The 17,735-nt window shown below is 46.2% G+C and overlaps 1 protein-coding gene across 3 annotated transcripts in view; it reads left to right on the top strand.

Moving 5' to 3' along the window:
- The window catches only part of LOC144696069 (parkin coregulated gene protein), a 646,838-nt gene that overhangs the window by 549,241 nt on the left and 79,862 nt on the right, over positions 1-17,735 (top strand). For 2 of the 3 annotated variants that reach the window (XM_078567303.1, XM_078567302.1), the window contains one exon: positions 12,861-13,010. In XM_078567303.1, coding sequence (XP_078423429.1) covers positions 12,861-13,010 — 150 coding nt within the window. Of the gene's footprint in view, positions 1-5,803; positions 6,043-12,860; positions 13,011-17,735 lie in introns of those variants that run through there. The other variant, XR_013580068.1, reaches the window with a different exon arrangement.

Below are 17,735 nucleotides of genomic sequence, written 5' to 3'. Positions count from 1 at the left end.
AAATGAGCAGTTTGTCATTTGGGCTGGATCATGCAAGTCAGGTGGGAAAGAGCGTGAAATCCACAACTCGTAGGCAGGATTTTACATTCGGCATGCGGGCACTCGCCCCACACGCCAGAACGTGAAATGACGCGCGATGGCGTCGAGCGTGCGTCCCGACATCATCGCGAACTCACGCAATATTTGAAAGGCCTATCAAGGCCATTAACTAGGTAATTAAGTTGAACTTTACGCTGCTCGTCCAACCTTACGGTTTGGCGGGCGGGCGAAAAGGCCAAGCGGCCTTTACGTTTTTTTAGGGAAAAAAAACCACGAGCGGGATGAGGTTTCCTAAAGCTAATAATACTGATGAAATAAAAACTTCATTTTCAAAATGAAAACATGTCCCATCTCATGTAACACAGGTCACATGAGGGGACATGTTTTATTAAATTTTCAATGTCCTTATATATATATTTTTTTAAGAAGCGTTTCAACCTCCCTGAGGCAGCTTCCACGCCTCAGGCCTCAGGGAGATTGAAGCGCTCTTTCTCGCACATGCGCAAACTGCGCGCCCCAGGCCCTCTCCCCCTCCTCCCCCTCACCCGCTCAGCGCTACCACTCGCAGGAAAGGCCCACCCGCATGAAATCGCGGCGTGGAGCCGATCGCGAGCGGCAGGTCAGCTCCGCAACCACCCCCCACCGCCCCACCGCCCACTCCCACCGAGCCCACCCGAGGACTGGAAAATCCTGGCCTATAATGTCTTCTACAATTACAAGCGAGCGACTTGGAGATTGAAGAGAGTTAACAGCAGCTTTAAGTGAGGTTCATAACAAGGACTTATTATTCCGTGAGATCTTGATATAAAGAGTGCCTTCACTAAAACCTACGCCATACAGCCATCTTCAAATTCTGCTCTGTGCAATTGAAAAATTATAATTAAAATAACTTTGATTGCAGGCAACTAAAATTACCACCTTCACTACATGGCTCAGTTAAAATTGAAAATCCTTTGTCTCACGGGCTTTCAGAATATGTTCACACTTAACGTCTTGGAAACCCCTCGTACTGAATATCACAAAGAACAGGGCAGAGCACTGGTCAGCCAACAACTGATTTGCAGCATCCTTTGGATAGTTAAAAAAAACATGCGACAGCTTATGTTTTTTCTTTCTGTACAGAAATATAAGAGGAGTCAGTCAAATTTTTAATGAAATATTACATTTGGGAGTTTGTCTGCCTACACAACGTAAGGTGGGTGGAGGGTGTTTCTATAAATTATATGGTTCGTTGTTTGGGTTAAAAGAAAGACATTCCAGCAATGCAAAAGCCTTAATATCATTTGGCTTCACAAACAGTAGGCCCTCATTGAGAGTTGAGCATATCTTGGAATGGGTTAACACACCCAATACGCTGCCACACTTTGCAACAGCTAAGTGGAGAATGTTTGATCACACTCCTGACTTTTTCCTTGTTCATAGTGGAGAGGCTTTTGAGAGTCAGGAAGTAGCCACTCTTTACACAATACCCAGCCTCTAACCTGCTGTATTAGCAATGACAATGTATATGGCTGGTCCAGCTCAGTTTCCAGTCAATGGTAATTCTCCCTGCTCCTCCACCACCGAACCCCACCCCCCCCCCACCCCAACCCTCCAGGATATTGTTGGTGAGAATTTGGGGATAGACACTCTTGTTGGAGTTCATTGTTACCCAATATTTGTGTGTTGCGTATGTTACTTGCCACTTATCAGGCCAAGTCTGGATACTGACCAACAAGTGTTGTATTGGGGGCATGGGCTGTCTCATTATCCAAGGAATTGCAAATGGAACTGAACGAACGGCCTCACTTCTGGCCTTTTAATGGAGGAAAGTCATTAAGTCATTGAATAAGCAGATGAAGATAGTTGGACCTTGGACTTTGACCTGAGGAACTCCTGCAATGATGTTCTGATGCTGTGAAGATTGGCCTTTAATAACCACAACCGTTTTCCTGCTTGTTAGGTGAAGATCACACATTAATTGTTGATTGGAAAATCCTTATTTTGCTTATCATATTGCTTTGTCTGCATTTTTGTTGGTGCATTATTTTGTTGCTGTTCAGGCCAGGTTTCTTTTCCATTGCAAGGCTGCTGCTTCCAATTACATTTTCTTACAGGTGTCTTTATTTCCAACCATATCGATGTTTAGCAACGAAAGACTGGGATTTCCTTTGGAAGTTCCATTGATGCTTCTAGGTTTGGAAGAGGAAAATCAATTCTTCACAGTGGAAGAAACTGAGATATGGCTCAGCTTTACATTGTACATGCCCCTGTTCTTAGTCCAGAGCCTCCACAATCCAAGCAGTGCTTTCTGGGAATGTCAGTGGAGCCCCACTTCAAAAAGGAGGCTACCACAAAGCTCTGCTATCTTGACCTACAGGCAACTTCTGCCTGTAGGCTGACTGTTCTGCCTTGTTCATTTCATGCCTTCACACTGTACTTCCTTGAACTTCCTTTCTGCCTGGCACTTCTCCTCATCCCTCCCACGGCCGCCTTGACAACGGTTGACAAATGTCTACGAATCTTCTTTGAATTTTCTCTCATCTGCAGCCACTTATCTTTAAGTGGGTGCATCCCTTTAAATTTGATCTGTTGGTCAGATTTTCAGCCTGCCTCATTAGGTTAGCTGCTGATGCAGAGCCAGAGCTGTACTCTTGGAAACGAATGCCTCATATCCAAACGACCCGACCACACAAAATTAAAGTCAACTCATCCTATCTTGGGTTTTCCTTGCACTCATGGCACAAATATTTGTCAAAGGGTGCAAAATTGGGTCTAACATGTGTTGCCACATTAGTTTGTGTCGGGTAACAATCCATGATCTTTAAGGCTTCCTGCATTTGTGGCAAAAAAAACTTGCGATGCCCACCTCATTGATGTCTTTATGTTATCTGATTGGACAGCGTACCCAAAGTTGATCTGCAGTTGGACCAATCAGCACTTGGTGAAATTAACAAAAGAGGAAGCCACCCCCGAGACCCAATAAAACTGTCAGAATGAATGAAGGGAAAATAACAGCCAAACTGCTCCACCAAGAGTTTTGAACAATAGAGGAATCATTATCCCGTACTCTCATTGTTAAGCTATTTAACAGCCCATTTCTCATCCCAGCACCATTTCCTGCTGAAAATCAGGAAAGAGACTTCAGAGTGGTTCTAAAAATAATGAACAAAAGAACCAGGGGCGTCATGAGGAAGCTTTTTTTTTTTCTGGTTGTTGTGATCTTGCCTGAAAGGGTGGTGGAGGCAGATTCAATAGCAGCTTTCAAAAGGAAATTGCATAAATATGTGACGGGAGAAAAATTAGCGGGCTGTGGAGAGAAAGCAGAGGAGCGAGGTGAGTTGGAAAGCTCGGCTAAACAGCTGGCATGTGTATGATGGGCCAAATGGCCTATTTCTGTGCTGTGTCATTCTATGATTGTGGTTTCTATGAAATAAAGCTGAGGAATCAGCAGGAACCTCGAAACGTGGTAAGAAGGAAACTAAATTCAGACTGAGGGTTCAGCAAATTCGCTGCTGCAGTTAGAACCTGCATTTTACTCACTTACTGGCAGAATCCTGTGAAATATTTGTGGTGAAATTGGTATTTTTATTGCAACAATATTTTTTTAAGCCCTATCTTATTCCATTCCATCTTTCCCATGTCACTGTCTTGTGCCAGAGCTATCCCATTTCTTTTATCCCTCTCAAATTTCCCCATCCCATCCCCCATCCAACCTCTTCTTAAATATGCCATCCCCATTCTTCCACTCCATCTCTCTCATATTCTCCTTTCCAGGTTGACCCCCCACCGCACACCGCCCCCCCCCCCCCCCCCCACCCCCGCCAACAACACGATATACCCCGCATTCTGTTTACCCACCTCTGTGCCATCCTCCCCATGCAAGGACAAATCCAACCCGGCCAATTTCCGCCCCATCAGTCTACTCTCCATCATCAGTAAAGTAATGGAAGAGGTCATCAACAGTGCTACCAAGCGGAACTTGCTTAGCAATAACCTGCTCGCTGACACCCAGTTTGGGTTCTGCCAGGGCCACTCAGCGCCTGACCTCATTACAGTCTTGGTTCAAACATGGACAAAGGAGCAGAACTCCCGAGGTGAGGTGGGAGTGACTGCGCTTGACATCAAGGCAGCATTTGACCGAGTGTGGCATCAAGGAGCCCTCGCAAAACTGGAGTCAATGGGAATCAGGGGGGAAACTCTCTGCTGGTTGGAGTCATACCTAGCACAAAGGAAGATGGTTGTGGTTGTTGGTGGTCAGTCATCTCAGCTCCAGGACATCACTGCAGGAGTTCCTCAGGGTAGTGTCCTCGGCCCAACCACCTTCAGCTGCTTCATCAATGACCTTCCTTACATCGTAAGGTCAGAAGTGGGGATGTTCGCTGATGATTGCACAATGTTCAGCACCATTTGTGACTCCTCAGATACTGAAGCAGTCCATGTCCAAATGCTGCAAGATCTGGACAATATCCAGGTTTAGGCTGACAAGTGGCAAGTAACATTTGCACCACACAAGTGCCAGGCAAAGACCATCTCCAACATGGGAGAACCTAACCATCGCCCCTTGATGTTCAATGTCATTACCATCACTGAACCCCCCACTATCAACATCCTGGGGGTTACCATTGACCAGAAACTGAACTGGACTAGCCATATAAATACTGTGGTTACAAAAGCAGGTCAGAGGCTAGAAATCTTGCGACGAGTAACTCACCTCCTGTCCACCATCTACAAGGCACAAGTCAGGAGTGTGATGGAATACTCCCCACTTGCCTGGATGAGTGCAGCTCCCACAACACAACACTTGACACAATCCAGAACAATGCAACTCTCTTTATTGGCACCACATCCACAAACATTCGTTCATTACGTAAGCGGCTTGTGCCCTGCGAGGTCCCTGTACTTTCGGGTCAATAGATGCTACTTTCGCCTCCCTTTCACACCGCCACTGAGAGTTATCAGCCCACCTGTCTCACACACGCTGCTCCAAGGCTGAGTATTGGGTGGGTGGGTGGGGGTGCGGGTGAGACGGAGCCAGGACTTGGGAGGGCGGGGAGTCCAGGAGAAGAGTGGAAGAGTGACTGGCTGTCCAGATGCCATTTAAATATGGTGCCCGGGTGTTGGAGCTTATGAGGTGACGGGGCAGGTTTGGGATGGGGGGGAGGGGTCGCTTCCTGCCCACCTCACCACAAGATTCAACGTGCTCTTTGTGGCTGCATAATTAGTGAACTGAACGGCACAAGATCGAACGTGTTCAGCTGCCCGGCTCTCCAGAAGACTTTCGCTTCAATCTCCGGAACGTTTAAAAGTTTCTGAAACAAGCGACAGAGAGATCTATATCTGTAGAATTTCTGTCTGTCCAAAAATAAAGAGAGAGTACGCATTCAGTCCTTGGCAAACACTCTAATTGAAAAGAAGCCCAGTGAGTTTAAGCACAGTTTGACTGTACCAAACCTGAACAACAGGCGTACACTGCGAGAGGAAAGCTGCATGGTTTACTAACACGGGATACTGGTAAACTTCCCACTCCTAGTCCGCTGAGGACTGCACTGCTCATTAAAGAAAGACTTGTATTTCCACAGTGCCTTTGTACTGCCATTTGTGTATCAGATGGTAACACTCCTGCCTGTGAGACAGTCGGCTGTGGGTTCAAGTCCCACTCCAGAGACCTGCGACCAATGATCTAGGCCCCAGTGCGATTCTGAGGGAGTGCTGCACTGTCAAAACTGCCATCTTTCTGAGCAGACATTAAACCAAAGCCCCATCTGCTCTCTTAGCTGGACGTAATAGGTCCCATGGCACAGTTTCGAGGAAGAGCAGGGGAGTCATCCCTGGTGCCTTGGCCAATATTTATCCCTCAATCAACATCACAGAAACAGACTACCTGGTCATTTTCCCATTGCTCTTTTGGGAGCTTGCTGTGCGCAGATTGGCTGCCTTGTTTCCTACGTTACAACGGTGGCTACTCTTGACAAATTCTCCAGTGACTGTAAAGCATTTCCGAGTGTCCTAAGGTTGTGAAAGGTGAGTCTTTCTTTCCATGGCCTCCGGGTGACTCAAAGCGCTTTCACAGTCAGTTAAGTACTTTTCAATCGTCACTTTTCAATGTCAAAAATATTGGAAACATTAGTTAGTAGAGTCACCTAGAGTCAAATGGGAAAGCTCGGAGTGTTGGTTCACAGTCCCCAGTGACAGGTTTATCCGGGGCAGGATTTGGAATATGGCGGTCAGGCGGCGGGCCTGGGAGTGGCCAGGAAATGGGGCCGCGGTCCACAATCAGCCCCCGACCGCGATTTCACACTGGTTGGCCAATCATCAGCCAGCCAGTGTGAAAGGCTCAGCGCTGCCGGGGTGGGGGGCGGGAAGAGGGCGAGCGCTGAAGTCTGCGCGGGCGCAGGGGGAGCGCTCACGGGGAGAGCTGCCTCAGGGAGCTAAAGAATTCTGACGCCATGAATAAAGATCTTCGAATGCCGAAAAAATATCCACGCATCAGGATCAGTCACCTGAACATAGGGCTGATGTAAATTCTGTCCAAACATTTTAATCTTTTTTTAAATTAACATCAACATAATGTCAACACCCCTTCGTCCTTTTGTCTATAACATCTTTGGCAATCTCTTCTTTGCCTCCACCTATCACTGGCCCTCTATTCAGCTCTACCTGTCCCAACCCCCTTCAACCAGCTTATATTTCACCCCATTTCTCTATTTCCTTAGTTCTGTTGAAGGGTCATACGGACTCGAAAAGTCAGCTGTGTCCCTCTCCGCAGATGCTGTCAGACCTGCTGAGTTTTTCCAGCTATTTTTGCTTTTGTATCAAACACCTCATCCCGCCCTTGGATGAGGTTTCCTCAAAAGAGACAAAGGCCGCCTGGCCGATTCGCCCGCCCGCCAACCATAACGTTGGACAGACAGCGGAAAGTCACCATTGATTGATTACTGCATTAATGGCTTTAATAGGCCTCTTCATTGTTGGCGGCGCATTGCTGACTCTCCCGCGCGCCCACCGACCGAAATATCGCGCGAGTGCACGATGATGTTGGGACACTCGCCCGGCGCCATCACGTGCTATTTCACACTCGAGCAAGTCGGGCGTTCGCCCTCACACCAGGCGAAAAATTTGGCCCCTGATTGCTGAGCGAGGCTGGATGGTCAATGATCAACAGTGCCCCTCGACTGAGAAGGACTGATCTCGTTCAAGGCTGCCGTATAAAATTCACTTGGTGTTAAATTCCCAGGTCGGGTCTCAGTGCCACAGGCACTCTGCTGACCCTCCTCCTCCAAGGGGAATGATCACTACTAGTCGGCCATCAGACAACAAACCCCTTGCAGTAGCTTTCTGCAAATTGTCCTTTATAAGGAGATGGATCGTTCACGGGAGAAATGTTTTTTTTTCTTTGGCGAGATTTGCGGAGAAGGGAAAAAAATTGAAAGGAATTAGAGAGAAACCAAGCTGTGGAAAGACACTAGTGAGGGTGGAGAGAGAAAGGAAATCGGGAATCAAAGGTGGTGCGGGGGGGGTGGGGAATGTGACAGGTGGTGGGGGGGAGATAAATCTTCCTCTCTAAAAATGTCCTTTATTCTTCCAAAGCTCCCTGTCAGTCAGTGAGAGGACACAAAATAAGCCAGGAAATTGCATAACTTATTTAAATTGTTCAGCCTCCCAATGTAGCGCAAGGTCAGATTTTGCAGCATTTGGCGATTGCTTCACTTGCGACTGTCAATCCTGCCTCCTGGATTCGGGGACTAGAAAACCTGCCCTATAATCTATTGCACGGAATTAAGCAAGCTTTCAGAATCCCATAGGCCACTGATTTAAGAAAATGAATTATTATTAACATTTTCAAAAGATGTTCTAAAGTGTGGAACCTACATCAAGATATTTCCCATCCCCTCAGAGACGTGGCAGTCGATGCATTTCTGCCAGATTTAAGAGACAACTGCACAATTATAAGTATTCCATTGTATCTGACTCCTTAACTGAGGTTGCCAGGCACCAAGGATAATCAATATCAGTCCTGGAGCGCGACACAGGGTTGTTTTGATCAGTGGAGTGAATCTGATTTGAGTAGAAGTGAAGGAAACCTTGGGCACTGTTGGATATCTGAAATGATAAGCTAGAAATCCTCCTGTGTTCGATTGCATCATATGGTTTGGCCAGTCAACCAAGGAGTAAATACTTGTGCAAATGCATTTGGGTCATTAAGTCTGTAGAGCAGCATTATCAAAGAGTGCCCATTTACTAGAATGTCGCAGAGAGTGATTAATTTATTAACAATAACCCAAGCTGGCATATAGCTACAAAAGCCCTTGGGTATTCTTATTGATGTATAAGCTGAGTCAGTAAGGTATTTGACTGTGGAAGGCGTCATGGCTGCGTCCAATCTCGTCCTCCCCTGACACCCACACATATCTATTTTGGAGTAGATGTCACTGATTATCAATTAAGAACAAAAATCTCGTTTCCCCTCTCCAGCGCAGGGGAATTGGGGCCAGTAACATCCCCGAGATCATCCAACGCAGTACAAAATGGAAATCGAAAGTCAGCACAACGCTTGGCTGTCGCTTTACCCAGTAACATATCTGAAAGTTCAATTACGCTCCTAAAAAGAGCCGGGAAACCCTTTAACAAAAAGCACTACAATGAATCCATTCCTTCATTCACTTTAAGTTTTTATTATTACTTAATAAATTTGGCTCTCTTTATCTTGGGGCGTTTTGCAATTTTCTTCCCTTTTTTAAGCCTCCCCATGCCATGTACCATTCTTGGGTTCGATTCACAATCAGTGCTAATCTCATCCTGTACAACAGTTGGATCACTACAGTTGACCCTCAGCATCCCCTCGGCTATTGAGGAGTTTCATTAAGTCATAATTTCCACTCGTGAGTTGGAATTTAATCCAGGTGGTGAGTATCTCGCCCGCTGGCTGGAGAGCCGGCGAGAGCCCTGCAGCACTGCCCTTCGAGCATTTGGGTGCCCAGCAGTGGTACTGCCCCAGGGTCAAGGTCGCAGTGGGTGGAATTCGTGCCCCAGGGAGCTGCTGGCCAATCAGCCATCAGAGGACTAGGATCAGCAAGGGACCCCAGGCCAAAGATGAACGAAGGTGAGAAGAGTGTCACAGGGAGTGAGTTATTGGCTAAAGGTAGGGAGGTTGGGGGGTTGGGGGTGGGTAGGGGGGGGGAGGCGGTCAAAACAAAGGGCGGTGGGGGGTTGACTCTAGGGCCCACCCCTTCCCGGTGACATGTCTGTTGATGACAACGAGAGATTCCAACCCCCAACCCCTGACAGGGATTTACTTTTTGGGCTCTCTGTATTGCGACTGCCCCGCCCAGGCTGGTTGAACACCAGCTGCATTGGGATGAGGCCCTAAGCGGGCCTCAATTGGCATTGGGGCCTGAAGGCCGTCCATGAGCCATCCCACCCTGGACTTAATAAGAGGGCAGAGGCTAGAAGTCGGCGGGGTCACCACTCCGCACCCTCTATCCCAATTAAATGCTCCCCCGCCCTCAAACTTGCCTCAAGGGAGGACATTGAATTCCACCCATGATTGCTATTCAGTGTCTGTTGCTCGAATTGTTTGCTTGTATACATCATATGAGAGCAGCATCAGCCCCAGATGTCCTGCCCTCCGCAGTCAAATAGCCCATGGCCCTCCTTCAATGGTCATGGTTCCTAACCCAGCAAGGAATACCTTCAGTTGGAAATTATAAACAGAGAAAATTATTAAGCAAACAAGTGGCCACATATCAAATTCCTCGAGAACAAGTAGAATTCACGGGCTATGAATCTATAACATAATCTTGTTTATGTAACTGTCATCCTTCTCAGGAGCAACGGTCTGATTGAAAATACCTTTTTATTTAGTCACCAGCCTTTGAAACTGTGTAAGTCTCTTTGACTGGTGACAGAAAGCAACACAAGACATCATTACCCGTTGAATTTAACCAACAGCCGTCAAAACATTCCATTACTATCCACTGCCTGGTTTCACTGGGTAGTTGTAGGGTTAGAAACCATCATAATTAGATTTCTTTTTAATTCACTCACAGGATGTGGGTGTCGCTGGCTAGGCCAGCATTTGTCATCAATTTCTAGTTGCTCCTGAGAAGGTCGTGGTGAGCCGCCTTCATGAACCATTTCAGTCCGCGTGGTAGAGGTGCACCCACAGTGATGTTAGCGAAGCTGCACCAGGATTTTGACCCCGTGACGAAGGAGAAACAGCAACATAGTTCTGACTCAGGATGGCGTGACTCAAGAGGGGGAACTTGCAGGGGGTGGTGTTCCCATGCACTTACTGCCCTTGTCCTCCTAGGAGTCAGAGGTCACAGATTTATTAATGATAGAATTCAAATTGAAAGCCTGAGGCTCTTGAGTAAAATTAGAATCCAAAATCCTAGGCACATCTTATCTTAGCCTTTCCTCTTTAGCATCCTTGAAGACTAATCAAAGTAAATTGTTCAGTTTTACAATAAAACTGTTTCTAAAGACACATTGTGCTTCCACTCTGAGTACCGTTCACCTTCGATTCTCATCCACACTTCCAGTCAGTGTAAATAGTCCCAAGTGAGCAAAGCTGTGAGATTGTAGAGTTACATTATACACCATAATGAAAACAAACAGAAGGCAGGTGCAAATATTTTACTTAGCAAACAGTAAGTGGGAACATTGATGTATAATTGAGAGAAATAAATAAGAGTGGACTGAAAATATGAAATAAAGCAGATGTGTACATTAAGCAAAATTGAAGCCTGGATCGACTGGATGCAAGTTAAAAACAATAGAAGTCGATAAAAACAGTTGCGATGCTAATTGATTTACTTTTTTTAAAGAGAAAGCTGTGACATAACCACCTCTGCCAGCACACCATTGGTGCAATGTGTACAAAGTCTGCAAAATGCACTGCAGCAATCTGCCAAGGCTTCTTTAACAGCACCCCCAAGCCCATGATCTGCCCCCTGGAAAAACACGGGCAGCAGGCGCATGGGAACACCACCACCTCCAAGTTCTCCCCTAAGTCACACACCATCCGGACTGGGAAGTATATCAGCCGTTCCTTCATTGTTGCTGAGTCAAAATCCTGGAACTCCCTCCCCCCCCACCCCAACAGCACTGTGGGAATACCTTCACCACATGGACTGCAGTTGTTCAAGGAGAAGGCCCATCACCACCTTCTCAAGGGCAACTAGGAATTGACAATAAATGCTGGCCTAGCCAGCAACACCCACGTCCAAAAAATGAATTATTTAAAAACATATTCTCTACACAACTCTTCAGAGACTGAGAATTGTGTTTTCTGATTTGAACTGAGCCCGCACAGTGTAATGGAATTGGAGGCTTGACAAGAGCAGTCTGATAGATAAAAGGACTGAGAAATGTTATGAATGACAAGGAAATGAAGAGAAGAGGCTAAAACTTCAGGTCTGACTGTCAGTTTCCTTTCCATTTCACTATCACTTGTGACAGAAAACTCATGTAAATTGTTTCAGAATAAAACCAGTGTAAAAATAAATTTGCAGCCCTGAGATGCAGTACTGTCTGTAGATCAAAACCATTGTTTCAACGTAAACAGGATAGAGGCTTTCAGAGCCTGAAAGATTTAAATATAATTGTCCACAGTATCTTTTTTATTGTAGTTAGTGTCAGGAAGATGATCACTTGTTTTCTATATCTGGATTGTCATTCTATTGAGCTAATAATGTTCGTGCCATAATAGTCCTCCAGGTAATAGAGTATCTCTTAGAAAGAATAATCAAAACCTGTCGGCAACCAGTTACTGATGTCATTGAGCAGACAACTATAAATAAACATTGTACTTCACATTTCCTTTTCAGTGTGACACTCAGTAGTGTTCATTTCCATTCTCTCCACCTTCAAAGATATAACTCCTGCCTTATGTATTCCCTTCAAATCAATTACTTTTGAGTCCCATAAGAAACTACAGCCTGAAGATTATTTTTCCTGATAGTGTGCACAAATGCTTCCCACTTTGCTATGAAATTCTTACGTCTTGATATTTCAAACACTTTAATACTCCATTAAAGTGGCCATATTTTTTGAACATGCTAAATGTCCATTTACAAACCTAGCAGTTGTTTCTTGTCTGTTCCAGTTTTTAAGTAAACTACTTTAACTGAAATTAGGTCTCTCTAAGCTACTCAAACATTACTGACATTTGTTTTACTTTACCGGTTCATTTTCAGTTTATCTTTGCTGCAAGCTGCTAGGGGTTTTTTTTTTTTTGCTTAAGTACCTTTTGGGACTGCATTCCAAGTTTGTATTTCCTTTCTTCAGAAACCCTTTTCTAAATTGCTTGGAGTTCAGCTGATCTTCCAAGCCAATAAACAGGATATTAAAATAGTTAGAAAAGAAAATTGACACAAGCTGACTGTCTCTGTTTACTTAATTGGCCGCAGTCGTTTAGCAGACAGATCAAGTGCAGACTGCATATTTATTAGAAAATTTTACAACTAAGTCTCGATGGTATTAAACACTTGCTGAAGCCGTAGATGGCTGGAGAGTTTTATTGTTCTGGGCTTGACGTGAGATGGTCTTTTCTGTTTAATGGGTGGTTGGAAATGAGCAATTTGTTTGCTGTGAGGTTGCTATATCCTGAAGCCTATGAACAGTGTGAAAAATGAAATAGCAACATAGAGTTTCAATACTATATGAATACATTGGACAGTCTTGTGTTGCTAATAGCAAGGGGTTCAGGGGAAGATGAGCACCAGCAATCTGACTGGAATATGTTTAAAGCTCTGCTAACAACAAATGATGTACCATTCTCTCAGCAGGAAGCACTTAATCAGCATACAGACCCATAACCCTTTTTGTGTCTTGTACAGATGCACTGAACACTCGGAACAAGCAAGTTATATGCACCACGCTGAAAATCCTGCAGCACCTTGTTGTCTCAGGGGATATGGTGGGTGAGGCCCTGGTACCTTACTATCGACAGATATTACCTATCCTGAACATATTTAAAAACATGAATGGTAAGTTGCAGCACAGTGGGGACTCTGCTGATCTGTGCATGTTTATGAGTTATGTAATGCTTGTGCAGTGTGAAACAATTAGAGGTACTTTCCTCCATCCTAAGAATATCAAACCCACACAATTAGTAGTGCAGGTTTTCCGATGACCCTTATTAGAATGAAACAAGCAGCCCATCTCAGCAGGATATGAAATGTATTCCTCAGCGCACTAACATTGTGATTGGAGCAATGTTGTGACGTACTACATTAAGTAGCTTTATATCAATATTGCCACACTCGGATCTGCTACACGGTGCTCACAGAAACGTGCAGTACAGCAGGAGGCCCTTTGGTCCATCCTGCCTGTGCTGGCCCTCTGAAAGAGCTATCCAATTAGTAACCCATTCCCATCAATGCAGCTCCACCCCACCCCCACCTCCCCCTCCCCCTCCCCCTCCCCCTCCCCTTCCTCTACCCCTCCCCCTCCCCCTTCCCCTCCCCCTCCCCCTCCCCCTACCCCTCCCCGTCCCCTACCCCTCCCCCTCCCCCTCCCCCTTCCCCTCCCCCTTCCCCTTTCCCTCACTTCCCCTCCCCCTCCCCTCCCCTTTCCCCTCCCCTTCCCCTTTCCCTTTCCCTCACTTCCCCTCCCCCTCCCCTTTCCCCTCCCCCTTCCCCTCCCCCTTCCCCTTTCCCTCACTTCCCCTCCCCCTCCCCTTCCCCTCCCCTTCCCCTTTCCCTCACTTTCCCTCCCCTTCCCCTCCCCTTCCCCTCCCCCTCCCCCTTCCCCTCCCCCTCCCCCTCCCCCTTCCCCTCCCCCTCCCCCGCCACCATCCTTTCCCCCAGCTCTGCATTGTTTTTCCTTCTGAAGGATAAGAGCGTAAGAAAACCTGAAAACAAGATAAAGTTATTTAACCCATCAAACCCATGTGCAGCCTGTTCCTCTCTATCCCACCCCATTCAATCTCCTGTGCAGAAGTCCTTCTGAGCTCCTGCCTTCCACAGGAAATTGAGGAAATGATCTAACCCTAACATTATATATGCCAGGGTGGTTGCTTTTGGTCTTAGCTTGACACATCCATGGGCCCAATACCTCAGAACCTTTGCACACCAGACAGCTTCCAATTAGCTGCATATATTTATTCATATAACCCTATATCCTGTTTCAAACTCAATTTGCATTTGACTGCTTTTGGAGGTTGTTGCTGTCATTGGCTCATTTGCTGGGATTCTGACACCTGATTTTCCTTTGGGGCGAAATTTGCTTCTAACCTCAAGTATGGATTTAGACTGATTAAAGACGGCATCCAATGTGATCATAGTCAGGAATCATAAGTTTTAGGCTATTTCGGGTACTTACAGTGCATTTAATCAAATACTTCTTGATGCACACCACTGATGTTCTGAATCAGCCAACAAGATTCTTGCTGACCCAGACTCAAGACAACTCTCTGCTCCATTTTAAAATCCATCACAGGACATGAGCGTCATTAATGAAGCCAGCAATTATTGCCCATCCCTAAGTGCCCTCGAGAAGGCTGTGGTGAGCCACCTTCTTGAACGCAGCTTACTAGGCCGTTTTGGAGATCAGTTAGAGCGGGAGCTGGTGGCATAGCGGTAATGTCAATGGTTAGTAATCCACAGGCCCCCAGGCTAACACTTGGACAACATGCGTCCAAATCCCACCACTGCAGCTGGCAGAATTTAAATTCCCACTTGCCTGTGAGTCGGAGAGGCGATGGACCTGCGAGGAAACAACCTAGAGTGGAAGGATATAAAATGGGACTGAGGCTTGAGGCCTATACCACTTACTGGGGGTCAGGGAGGTGGCAGACCAGTCAGCTGCTTGGAACCAGCTTGCACTGAGTTCAAAAGGAAAGTGAGGAGGGAAAAAAGCAAATAGTGACATTACGGGAAAACTGTAAGTTCGTCAGTTGGTAAGAAGCCGCTGTTAGGTACTGTCTTTAAATTGCTGTAAATTAGAAAAGCGCATTATTTCTAAAGAAGTAACTATATTTTGGATTTAAGTGAGAAACGCCATGAGTAAGGGGAAGCCAGGGCCAGTGTAATAAAGTAATATAAATAAGCCAAAGTAAAATAAAGTTAAGACATGGCAGGGTAGCTCAGTCGAGTGGAATCTGTGTCCCGTGATATGTGGGAAGTCATGGGCGCTACTGGTGTTCTGGATGACCACATGTGCAGGAAGTGCTGCCAGTTGCAGAAACTTGAGCTCCAGCGCTCAAGCGGTGGCCGGTGTCGCTATGGCACATCTGCGAGGCTGAGAGCTACGTGGATAGCATGTTCAGAGGGGAGGTCACACTGCAGCTTAGGAGCCTGGAGGCAGAAAGGGAATGAGTGACCACCAGGCAGGCCAAGAAAACTAGGCAGGTGGTGCAGGAGTCTCCTAAGGTCCCGCTCACAAATCGGTTTTCCATTTTAGAAGCTGGTGAGGGCGCTGGTTCCTCAGAGGAGTGCAGTCAGAGCCAAGTTTATGGCACCACGAGTGGCTCGGCTATACAGGAGGGGAGGAAGAAGAAAGGAAGAACAATGGAGATAGGGGATTCATTAGTTAGGGGAACATACAGGCATTTCTGCGGCCGTAGGCGGGACTCCAGGATGGTATGTTGCCTCCCTGGTGCCAGGCTCAAGGATGTCACCGAGTGGCTGCAGGACATTTTTCTGGGGGAGGGTGATCAGCCAGAGGTCATGGTCCACATTGGTACCAATTATTTAGGTAGGAAGGGGGATGTGGTCCTGCGATCAGAATTTAGGGAGCTAGGTCGAAAATTAGCAAGCAGGACCTCAAATGTAGTCATCTCCAGATTACTCCCAGTGTCACATGCAAGTGAGTATGGAAATAGGAGGATAAGGCAGATGAATGCGTGGCTGGAAAGATGATGCAGGAGGGAGGGCTTCAGATCCCTGGGACACTGGCTTTGGGGAAGATGGCACCTATACTAGCCGGACGGGTTGCACCCAAACAGAGCCGGGACTGAATTCCTTGCGAGGCATTTTGCCAGTGCTGTTGGGAGGGCTTTAAACTAACTTGACAGGAGTGTGGGAACCAGGAGAGAATATTAGAGAGGAATATCATGGTGCACATAATCGTGGGAGAGACAGATAGCTCTAGTATAGAGAATAGTAAGTTAATAGGTGGAGTCGGAGTAAGGGCGAAAGTCATGAAGTCTAAGCCAGGGTAACTGTGCATGTATGCAAATGCACAAAGTACAGTAAATAAGACTGGGGAGTTATAGGGTCAGATTGCCATGTGAAAATATGATGTTGCAGCGATAACAGAGACCTGGATCGAGGAAGGGCAGGACTGGGTGCCAAATATTCCTGGGTACAAGGTGTTTAGAAAAGAAAGGAAAGGAAGAAAAGGAGGAGGAGTGGTGGTAGAGGTTAAGGAGAGCATTGCAGGGCTGGAGAAAGAGGATGTCCCAGGGTTCAAGGACAGTATCAATTTGGCTATAGCTAAGGAACAAAAAGGGTGCAATTACATTGCTTGGTTTAGTCTATGGACCACCAACTGGTGAGAAAGATGTAGAAGAACAAATCTCCAGGGAAATTACAGAGAGATGCAAGCAATGGGTAACTTTAATTACCTGAATGTAGACTGGGACAGTGGTAGTGTAAAGGGTGGAGAGGGGCAAAAGTTCCTAGATTATGTTCAGGAGAATTTTCTGCAGCAGTATGTGTCCTGTTCAACAAGAAAGGAAGCACTGATGAACATGGTTCTTGGAAATGAGGTGGGCCAAGTAGATCCAGTCAGTGGGGGAACATTTAGGAGGCAGTGATCATTGTATCGTAAGGTTTAGGATGATGGTAGAAAAGGACAATGTGCAATCCAGAGTTAAAATAATTAACTGGGGGAGAGTTGACTTCAATGGGGCAAGAACAGAGCTGGGCCGGATAGACCAAAGGCTGGTGGGAAAACCTGTGGCTGAACAATGGGCTACTTTCAAAGAGGAGATGGTTCGGGCACAGTCAAGGTATGTTCCCTCAAAAGGGAAAGGTAGGGTAAACAAATCTAAAGCTCCCTGGATGAAAAAGGAGATAGGAATTAAGATAAAGAAGAAAAAGTGCGCTTGTGACAGTTGTCAAGTAGAAAATACAATTGAGAACCAAACAGAGTGCAGAAGGTTCAGAGGGGAGATGGAAAAGCAAATGAGAGAAGCAAAGAAGGGTTATGAGAAAAGACTGGTAGCAACCACATAGGGGAATCCCAAAGTCTTCTATCGGTATATAAATAGGAAGAGAGTGATAAAAGGAGGAGTAGGGCCTTTAGGGACCAAAAAGGGGATTTACACATAGACCATAAGACACAGGAGCAGAAATTAGGCCATTCGGCCCATCGAGTCTGCTCCGCCATTCAATCATGGCTGATAAGTTTCTCAACCCCATTCTCCCACCTTCTCCCTGTAACCTTTGATCCCCTTACCAATCGAGAACCTATCTATCTCGGTCTTAAATACACTCAATGACCTAGCCTCCACAGCCTTCTGTGGCAATGAATTCCATGAAGGCAGGGGGCATGGCTGAGGTATTAAGTGAATACTTTGCATCTGTCTTTACCAAGGAAACAGATGCTGCCCAGGCCATGGTGACAGAGGAGGAAACTCTGTCACTAGAAGTGTTCAAAATTGTTAAGGAGGAAATGCTGTATAAACTGTCAGTACTTAAAGTTGACAGGTCACCGAGACAGGATGAGATACATTCAAGGATATTGAAGGAAGTAAGAGAGGAAAT

This window comes from Cetorhinus maximus, chromosome 21 (assembly GCF_964194155.1).
Source record: "Cetorhinus maximus chromosome 21, sCetMax3.hap1.1, whole genome shotgun sequence".
Taxonomy (NCBI): Eukaryota; Metazoa; Chordata; class Chondrichthyes; order Lamniformes; family Cetorhinidae; genus Cetorhinus; species Cetorhinus maximus.
Note: the sequence above shows the minus strand (reverse complement) of the source record. Positions and strands in the feature narration are given on the sequence as shown.